Raw genomic sequence first — 10,759 nt, forward strand, 5'->3', positions numbered from 1 at the left:
GAGATGATATATCTCCATAATGGAATATTACTTGGCTATAAAAAATAATGCAATCTTGCCATTTGCAACAACATGGATGGAGCTACAAAGTATTATGCTAAGTGAAATAAGTCAGCCAGAGAAAGACAAATACTGGGGGGCAGAGCAAGATGGCGGAGGAGTGGGAGACCTGGATTTCGTCTAGTCTCAGGAATTCAGCTGGATAGGGATCAAACCATTCTGAACACCTAGGGAACTCAACAGGAGATCGAAGATGAGAAGAGCAACAACTCTCTTAACAGAAAGTGACCACTTACTGGAAAGGACGTGCGGAGAAGTGAATCCGAGGCGATATTCGGGAGGATAGATGGCGGGGGAGGGGGCCTCCGTCGGTCGCTTCTGGCAAGTGATAGAGCTGCGGGGCACAAAATCGGATCTTTTAGAAGTCGGCTCCGCTGAGGGACGTCACTCCAGTGGCTAAGCTGGGGGTGGAACCCTCGCAGGACAGTGTGGTCTCAGGACCCTCGGGGTCACAGAAAGACCGGGGGTGCCTGAGTGCAGCAGAGCTCCCAGGTATCAGAGCAGGGAAGCTGGCTGCAGAGACGGAGCCGAGGCGCAGGCTCTCAGCTTGGGGTTGCCATAAACCGTGTTCCGCGGCACAGCTGGGCAACTGCTCCTCCATCAGGGACCCAACAAGTGGCAGATGTGGGGACACTTCCCTCCCTCCCCCAGGAGGAGCGGCACGGGAGCGCACCTCGGGGATCTGCTGGGTTTGGAGACTCCAGACAGGGTCAGGTGCCAGAGATAGAAACGCTCGGTCACAGGCCGGGTGAGCACAGAGTGCGGCCAGGGACCGGGGAGATGGGAGTGACTGACTGCTTTTCTCTGGGGGCGCACTGAGGAGCAGGGCCCCAAGTTCTTGGCTCCTCTGGATGGAGATTGGGAGACCACCATTTTCACTCTCATCCTCCGAAGCTGTACCAAGAGCTTGCAGGGAACAAAAGCTCCCGAGAGCAAACCCGAGCAGATTACTTAGCCAGGACCAACAGGGGCGAGGCAATTCCGCCTCCGGCAAAGACATTTGGGAACCACGGCAACAGGCCCCTCCCCCAGAATTTCAGCACAAACAGCCAGCCAAGACCAAGTTTACCCATCAATAAGAACGGCCGAACTCCAGCGCTAGGGGAATACTGCACATAGAATTCATGGCTTTTTTACCATGATTCTTTAGTTTTTCAAAGTTAATTTTTTTTACCTGTTTTTTCTTTTTTTGAATTTTTCTTTTTCCCTTTTTCAACCAACATCTTATCAATCCCTTTTTTAAAAAAACATTTTTATTTTTCATTTTTAGAGTCATATTATATCCCTTCACAGTAGTTACCCTTATTTTTGGCATATATATATAAGTTGTTCTCTCTTTAAAATTTTGAGATACAGTTCCTTCTAACAGATCAAAATATACCCTAAATCACTAGTGTATGGCTTTGTTCTAGTCTCCTGCCTGATCACATTCTCTCCCTTTTTTTTTCTTTTTTTTTTTAAATCTTCTTTCTTTTTTCAAACAACTTATCAATTCCTTTTATAAAATCTTTTATAATTTTCATCTTTACAGTCATCTTCCATCCTTTCATTGTCTCAACCCTTATATTGTACATATATAAGTCTTTCTTTAAAATTTTAGGAGGCACTTTCTTCTAACAGACCAAAATACACCCAAAATCTAGTGTGTGGCACTGATCTATGCACTAGCCTGAGCATATTTGATCATATTCTGTTTTTTTTTATTTGTTCTGTTTTTGTTTTTCTTTTTCTTTTTCTCTTTTTTTCTCTTTCTTTCCCTTTCTTTTCCCCTGGTTTCAGGTCTTTTCTGATTTGTTTAGAGTATATTCACTGGGGACATTGTTAATCTGTTAGCATTTTGTTCCCTCATTCATCTATTCTCCTCTGGACAAAATGACAAGATGAAAAAAATCACCTCAGCAAAAAGAACAAGAGGTAGTACTGTCTGCCAGGGACCTACCCAATACGGACATTACTACGATGTCAGACCTAGAGTTCAGAATCATGATTTTAAAGATACTAGCGGGGCTTGAAAAAAGCATGGGAGTTATTAGAGACACCCTTCCTGGAGAAATAAAAAAACTAAAATCTAACCAAATCGAAATCAAAAAGGCTATTAATGAGGTGCAATCAAAAATGGGGGCACTAACTCCTAGGATAAATGAGGCAGAAGAGAGAATTAGTGATATAGAAGACCAAATGATGGAAAATAAAGAAGCTGAGAAAAAGAGAGATAAACAACTACTGGATCACGAGGGCAGAATTCGAGAGATAAACGATACGATAAGATGAAACAACATTAGAATAATTGGGATCCCAGAAGAAGAAAGAGAGAGGGGCAGAAGGTATATTGGAGCAAATTATAGCAGTGAACTTCCCTAATGTGGGGAAGGAAATAGGCATCAAAATCCAGGAGGCACAGAGAACCCCTCTCAAAATCAATAAAAATAGGTCAACACCCCAACATCTAATAGTAAAACTTACGAGTCTCAGAGACAAAGAGAAAATCTTGAAAGCAGCTCGGGAGAAGAGATATGTAACCTATAATGGTAGAAGCATTAGATTGGCAACAGACCTATCCACAGAGACCTGGCAGGCCAGAAAGGACTGGCATGGTATCTTCAGAGCACTAAACGAGAAAAATATGCAGCCAAGAATACTATATCCAGCGAGGCTGTCATTGAAAATAGGAGAGATAAAAAGTTTCCAGGACAAACAAAAACTAAAGGAATTTGCAAACATGAAACCAGCCCTCCAAGAAATATTGAAAGGGGTCCTCTAAGCAAAGAGAGAGCCTAAAAGCAGCATAGACCACAAAGGAACACAGACAATATACAGTAACAGTCACCTTACAGGCAATGCAATGGCACTAAATTCGTATCTTTCAATAGTTACCCTGAATGTAAATGGGCTCAATGCCCCAATCAAAAGACACAGGCTATCAGATTGGATTAAAAAACAAGACCCATCGGTATGCTGTCTGCAAGAGACTCATTTTAGACCCAAAGACACCCCCACATTGAAAGTGAGGGGGTGGAAAACCATTTACCATGCTAATGGACACCAAAAGAAAGCTGGGGTGGCAATCCTTATATCAGACAAATTAGATTTTAAAACAAAGACTGTACGAAGAGATGAGGAAGGACACTATATCCTACTTAAAGGGTCTATCCAACAAGAAGATCTAACAATTATAAATATCTATGCCCCTAACATGGAAGCAGCCAATTATATAAGGCAATTAATAACAAAAGCAAAGAAACACATTGACAACAATACAATAATAGTGGGGGACTTTAACACCCCCCTGACTGAAATGGACAGATCATCTAAGCAAAAGATCAACAAGGAAATAAAGACTTTAAATGACACACTGCACCAAATGGACTTCACAGACATATTCAGAACATTCCATCCCAAAGCAATGGAATACACATTCTTCTCTAGTGCCCATGGAACATTCTCCAGAATAGATCACATCCTAGGTCACAAATCAGGTCTCAACCGGTACCAAAAGATTGGGATTATTCCATGCATATTTTCAGACCACAATGCTTTGAAACTAGAACTCAATCACAAGAGGAAAGTAGGAAAGAACTCAAATACATGGAGGCTAAAGAGCATCCTACTAAAGAATGAATGGGTCCACCAGGAAATTAAAGAAGAATTAAAAAAATTCATGGAAACCAATGAAAATGAAAACAAAACTGTTCAAAATCTTTGGGATACAGCAAAGGCAGTCCTGAGAGGAAAGTATATAGCAATACAAGCCTTTCTCAAGAAACAAGAAAGGTCTCAAATACACAACCTAACCCTACACCTAAAGGAGCTAGAGAAAAAATAGCAAATAAAGTCTAAACCCAGCAGGAGAAGAGAAATAATAAAGATCAGAGCAGAAATCCATGAAATAGAAACCAAAGAACAGTAGAATAGATCAACAAAACTAGGAGCTGGTTCTTTGAAAGAATTAACAAGATTGATAAAGCCCTGGCCAGACTTATCAAAAAGAAAAGAGAAAGGACCCAAATCAACAAAATCATGAATGAAAGAGGAGAGATCACAACCAACACCAAAGAAATACAAACAATTATAAGAACATATTATGAGCAACTCTATGCCAGCAAATTAGATAACCTGGAAGAAATGGATGCATTCCTAGAGATGTATTGACAACCAAAATTGAACCAGGAAGAAATAGAAAACCTGAACAGACCTATAACCACTAAGGAAATTGAAGCAGTCATCAAAAATCTGCCAACAAACAAAAGCCCAGGGCCAGATGGCTTCCCAGGGGAATTCTATCAAACATTTAAACAAGAATTAATACCTGAAACTGTTCCAAAAAATAGAAATGGAAGGAAAACTTCCAAACTCATTTTATGAGGCCACCACTGCCTTGATCCCAAAACCAGACAAAGACCCCATCAAAGAGAATTACAGACCAATATCCTTGATGAACATGGATGCAAAAATTCTCACCAAAATACTAGCCAATAGGATCCAACAGTACATTAAAAGGATTATTCACCACGACCAAGTGGGATTTATCCCTGGGCTTCAAGGTTGGTTCAACATCCACAAATCAATCAACGGGATGCAATACATTAACAAAAGAAAGAACAAGAATCTGATGATCCTCTCAATAGATGCAGAAAAAGCATTTGACAAAGTACAGCATCCTTTCTTGATCAAAACTTCAGAGTATAGGGATAGAGGGTACATACCTCAATATCATAAAAGCCATCTATGAAAAACCTACAGCGAATATCATTCTCAATGGAGAAAAGCTGAGAGCTTTCCCCCTAAGGTCAGGAACGCGGCAGGGATGTCCACTATCACCACTGCTATTCAACATAGTATTAGAAGTCCTAGCCACAGCAATCAGACAACAAAAAGAAATCAAAGGCATCCAAATTGGCAAAGAGGAAGTTAAACTCTCACTCTTTGCAGATGATATGATACTTTATGTGAAAAACCCAAAAGACTCCACCCCAAAACTGCTAGAACTCATACAGGAATTCAGTAAAGTGGCAGGATATAAAATCAATGCACAGAAATCAGTGGCATTCCTATACACCACCACCAAGACAGAAAAGAGACAAATTAAGGAGTCGATCCCATTTACAATTGCACCCAAAACCGTAAGATACCTAGGAATGAATTTAACAAAAGAGGCAAAGGATCTGTACTCAGAAAACTATAAAATACTCATGAAAGAAATGGAGGAAGATACAAAGAAATGGAAAAACATTCCATGCTCATGGATTGGAAGAACAAACATTGTGAAGATGTCAATGCTACCTAGAGCCATCTACACATTCAATGCAATCCCCACCAAAATACCATCCACTTTTTTTCAAAGAAATGGAACAAATAATCCTAAAATTTGTATGGAACCCGAAGAGACCCCGAATAGCCAGAGGAATGTTGAAAAAGAAAAGCAAAGCCGGTGGCATCACAATTCCGGACTTCCAGCTCTATTACAAAGCTGTCATCATCAAGACCGTACGGTACTGGCATGAAAACAGACACATAGATCAATGGAACAGAATAGAGAGCCCAGAAATGGAACCTCAACTCTATGGTCAACTAATCTTCAATAAAGCAGGAAAGAATGTCCAATGGAAAAAAGACAGTCTCTTCAACAAATGGTGTTGGGAAAATTGGACAGCCACATGCAGAAGAATGAAACTGGACCATTTCCTTACACCACACACAAAAATAGACTCCAAATGTTTGAAAGACCTAGATGTGAGACAGGAGTCCATCAAAATCCTAAAGAAGAACACAGGCAGGAACCTCTTTGACCTCAGCCGCAGCAACTTCTTCCTAGAAACATCGCCAAAGGCAAGGGAAGCAAGGGCAAAAATGAACTATTGGGATTTCATCAAGATAAAAAGCTTTTGCACAGCAAAAGAAACAGTTCACAAAACCAAAAGACAACCAACAGAATGGGAGAAGATATTTGCAAATGACATATCAGATAAAGGGCTAGTATCCAAAATCTATAAAGAACTTATCAAACTCAACACCCAAAGAACAAATAATCCAATCAAGAAATGGGCAGAAGACATGAACAGACGTTTTTCCAAAGAAGACATCCAAATGGCCAACAGACACATGAAAAAGTGCTCAACATCACTCGGCATCAGGGAAATCCAAATCAAAACCTCAATGAGATACCACCTCACACCAGTCAGAATGGCTAAAATTAACAAGTCAGGAAACGACAGATGTTGGTGGGGATGTGGAGAAAGGGGAACCCTCCTACACTGTTGGTGGGAATGCAAGCTGGTGCAACCACTCTGGAAAACAGTATGGAGGTTCCTCAAACAGTTGAAAATAGAGCTACCATACGATCCAGCAACTGCACTACTGGGTATTTACCACAAAGATACAAATGTAGGGATCTGAAGGGGTACATGCACCCCAATGTTTATAGCAGCAATGTCCACAATAGCCAAACTGTGGAAAGAGCCAAGATGTCCATCGACAAATGAAGAGGTGGTATATATACACAATGGAAAATTATGCAGCCATCAAAAGGAATGAGATCTTGCCATGTGCAATGACATGGATGGAACTGGAGGGTGTTATGCTGAGTGAAATAAGTCAATCAGAGAAAGACATGTATCATATGACCTCACTGATATGAGGAATTCTTAATCTCAGGAAACTAACTGAAGTTTGCTGGAGTGGTGGGGGGTGGGAGGGATGGGGTGGCTGGGTGATAGACATTGGGGAGGGTATGTGCTATGGTGAGCGCTGTGAATTGTGCAAGACTGTTGAATCACAGATCTGTACCTCTGAAACAAATAATGCAATATATGTTAAGAAAAAAAAATAGAAGAAGATAGCAGGAAGGGAAGAATCGGAGGGGGAGATGAACCATGAGAGACGATGGACTCTGAAAAACAAACTGAGGGTTCTAGGGGGGAGGGGGGTCGGGGGATGGGTTAGCCTGGTGATGGGTATTAAAGAGGGCACGTTCTGCGTGGAACACTGGGTGTTATGCACAAACAATGAATCATGGAACACTACATGAAAAACTAATGATGTAATGTATGGTGATTAACATAACAATAAAAAAATTAAAAAAAGACAAATACCATATGATTTCACTCGTATCTGGAATTTAAGAAACAAATGAGCAAAAGGGAAAAGGGGAGAGGGAGAGGGAGGAGAGAGAGAGAGAGAGAGAGAGAGAGAGAGAGAGAGAGAGAGAGAGGCAGGCAAAGAGAACAAATATGGCTACCAGAGGGAGAGTGGGTGGGGGAATGGGTGAAATAGGTGATTAAGGAGGGCACTCGTTGTGATGAATACTGGGTATTGTATGGAAGTGTTAAATTACTACATTGCATACCTGGAACTAATATAACACTGTTAACTAGAATTTAAATAAAAAAAGAGGTACAGACTTTAATAGGCAATAAGGGGTCAGCTGAAGGATTTTAAGCAGGGGCATTTCATGATCATTTTGTTTTAGGTAGGTTGTCTAGCAATAGTGAGGGAAAGAATTTAGGAGGGACAACACTGAAGGATTAGAGATCTAACAGTAGGCTACTACACAGCTTAGGTGAGAGACACTTAGGGTTGAAAAACCTCGGGTGGTAGTAAGGATTGAGAGGAGACACAGACTTGAGAAATAGACAAAAATCTGTAAAACTTGTGATGACTATTTATGTGGAAGATGAAGGGGAAATGCCTCCCTTGTTTATTCCCTAGGTGCTCCGTCTTGATACTGGAAATAAGGAAGAATAGGTTGGTGGCAGAGAAAGATAATGGGTTCAGTTTTGAAGGTTTTAGGTTTGGGGTACTTGTAGAAAACCAAGGCTGGGGATGTTTAGCAAGCAATTAAAGCGTCAAGCTCAGAGCAGTCAGCACTGACAACTAACCACTTGACTGGATAACTCGCCTAAGGAGACTGTAGGGGGAAAAAAAAGCAGCAGCCATGGTAGTACCTCAGGTTTTCCTGAAATTCAGGAAAAGCTTGATGCTTTTTGGAATAAGACAGTTTTTAAGCAAAAACAATTATGCAGAAAAATTTAAAGCAATTCCCATAATATCAAAATATTGAGAACTACCTTAATGTCAAAGAAAAATAGAATGGTTAATATGTCATATCTACCTCAGAGAATATCAGTTCTTTTAAGTAATGTGTAGGAAAAGTTTACATAAACATAATGTTTATGATTAAATGTTAAGTTTTTTTTTTAACCTTTACTTAAAATGTATGTATTGTGTAAATACTGTAACAATATGTATAGCCAAGCCTGGAAAAACACAAATATATTAGAAGTAATTTAAAAAAAAAAAGTAATTTTTTCAAATTATTCAGAGTTCTCCCTATAATATTTGTATATTGGGAAAACAACTGTTAAAAACACCCTTTCCCACAATGAGATAACACCTCACACAGTAGAATGGTTATAACAAAGGGAAACAGATGATATCTAGGTTGACAATGATAGGAGAAACTGAAACTCCCATACATTGCTGGTGGGGATGTAAAATGGTGCAGCCACTTTGGAAAACAGTTTGGCAGTCCCTCAAAAGGTTAAACAGAGAGTTACCACATGACCCAGCAATTGCTAGGTATATACCCAAAAGAAATGAAAACATAGATCCACACAAAGACTTGTATGTGAATGTTCATAGCGAAATCATAATGGCCCAAAAGTAGAAACAACCCAAATGTTGATCAACTGATGATTATTTAAAATGTGGGGTTTCCATACAATGTAACATTATTCAACAATAGAAAGGAATGAAGTACTGACATGTGCTACAAGTTGGATGAACTTTGAAGATGACATGCTACGTGAAGGAAACCAGGCATAAAAGACCACAGGTTGTAGGATTCCATTTATATGAAATGCCCAGAATAGGCATACCCATAGAGATGGAAAGTAGATTAGAGGTTGCCCAAGTCTTGGGTGTCAGGTGGGGAGAAGAATAACAGGTATGGGGTTTCTTTTTGGAGTGAAGAAACCCAAAATTAGATTGTGATGATGATCGTGCAACTCTGTAAATATACTAAAATCCATTGAACTGCATACTTTAAAAGGGTGAGTCATAGGGTATGCGAGTTCTAGCTCAGTAAAAGCTTTTTATTTTTATTTTTCAAATTTTATTTAAACTCAATTAACATATAGTGTATTAGTTTCAGACATAGAGTTTAGTGATTCATCATCTGCATATAACACTCAATGCTCATTCCATCAAGTGCCTTCCTTAATGCCCATCACCCAGTTACCCCACCCCCCCACCTCCCTTCCAGCAACCCTCACTTTGTTTTCTAGAGTTTAGAGTCTCCTATGGTTTGTCAATAAAAACTTTTAAAAAATATCTCATTTCCATCCACCCCCAGGGGAGACAAACACTGAAACACATCCTCTTTCATACCACATCTCATGCACTGCAGGCCCTCCGTAAGGGCAGAATCTATCAAATGGAAAACGAAGTCAGTGGCCTCTGATTTTCTACCTTGGTACACAGTCTACCCCCCACCCCAGGTCCCATCTGCTGCAGGTGTCACCTCAGCCTCAGGAAATATGGTCCTGAAGTCTGTAGGGCATGTAGCCTTGCCTCTGACCTTAACCCTAGGGTTCCTACACACCTTTCCTGCTGGCCTCACCCGGCACCAGGGAGATTCATGGGAGATTAGCTTTTCCGGAAGCAAGCCCCAGCAGGACTGCGTCCTAATACAGATCCTCCACATTCTGGACATGGGTGCTGCAAGGGGAGTTTGGGATACTTACCCCTCAAGCGGGGGGGTGTGAATTTGGGGGGCTCCGAGGCTGAGTGAGGTCTCAGTGTTCTTCTGACTAGGTCGGACTTCTCTCAGGGAGGGAGGAGGCTGTTCCCCAAGCCCCTGCAGCAACTGCAGCAAGCCCTCAACTCTGGCACTGTCTAAAGCACCTTTCATGTTCGTTCCCTGTCTTACCACGACTGCTTGATCTGCATTAACAGACAGATGAAAGCTGGGCCTTAGATTCCCGGCTCACTCAAGTCCCAACAGCCAGGACCCAGTGGGGTTCAACAAACAGTAGTCAATATTATTCTACCTTATTTTACTATATCCCTGGAGTTCCAGCGCAGAGGGGTTCCACACCCTGGGGGTCCAGTTCCTGGGCAGGCTTCGGAGAACCATCTGAAGCCGAGAAGTGCAAGAGCCCCAGAGTGCCCCAGTTTTGACGAAGCAATGGGAAAAGGCCCCAGAAGGTGCAGGCTGAAAGGACCCTCAGGCATCCAGAAAGCCTGCTTGACCCTGATCTGGGAGGCTATGTGCCTAACTCTTGTCTCGCCGAAGCGATGGTGGTAGAATTCAGCACCCTCAGGTGAAGTCTGTGAAAACCTCCACCAGGAAGCTGGAGGAGGGCGCCCATAAAGCAGGGCTCCTGACATTGGCCCCGCCCCAAAGCGTGCTGGGCCAGGCCTCCTTCCAGAGAGCCCTCCTGTGGTTTATTAACTCTCCCAGATAGTCAGTAAGTGCCAGTTACGTGTGCAGCTCCAGATGCTGGGGGCAGGGCAGTGAGTGGGCAAGACAGAGAACCAAGCCAAAAGTCACAACACAGTGTGACGGAGAAAGGAAGGGACAAGGAAGGTCTCCCAGAGGGACACCTCTTTCACAATAAAAGGAAGGAAAGGGGAAAGATGGGGTGGGATGTGAAACTCATTGAAGGTTTGTTGATGAAAAGCTCCCATCTGATGGCTTATG

The 10,759-nt window shown here is 41.8% G+C and overlaps 1 protein-coding gene across 1 annotated transcript in view; it reads right to left on the minus strand.

The window, feature by feature from the left end:
- LOC114210531 (phosphatidylinositol 3,4,5-trisphosphate 3-phosphatase TPTE2-like) overlaps positions 1–9,967 on the minus strand; it is a 151,370-nt gene extending 141,403 nt beyond the window's left edge. The window contains exon 1 of the mRNA XM_028104810.2: positions 9,801–9,967. Within this exon, the coding sequence (XP_027960611.2) occupies positions 9,801–9,967 (167 nt within the window). The remainder of the gene's footprint in view (positions 1–9,800) is intronic.
- Positions 9,968–10,759: the final 792 nt, after the last annotated feature.

The sequence above is a fragment of the Eumetopias jubatus genome, unplaced genomic scaffold (assembly GCF_037043125.1).
Source record: "Eumetopias jubatus isolate StellerSeaLion01/CBP00866 unplaced genomic scaffold, mEumJub1_p1.0 scaffold_3, whole genome shotgun sequence".
Classification (NCBI taxonomy): Eukaryota; Metazoa; Chordata; class Mammalia; order Carnivora; family Otariidae; genus Eumetopias; species Eumetopias jubatus.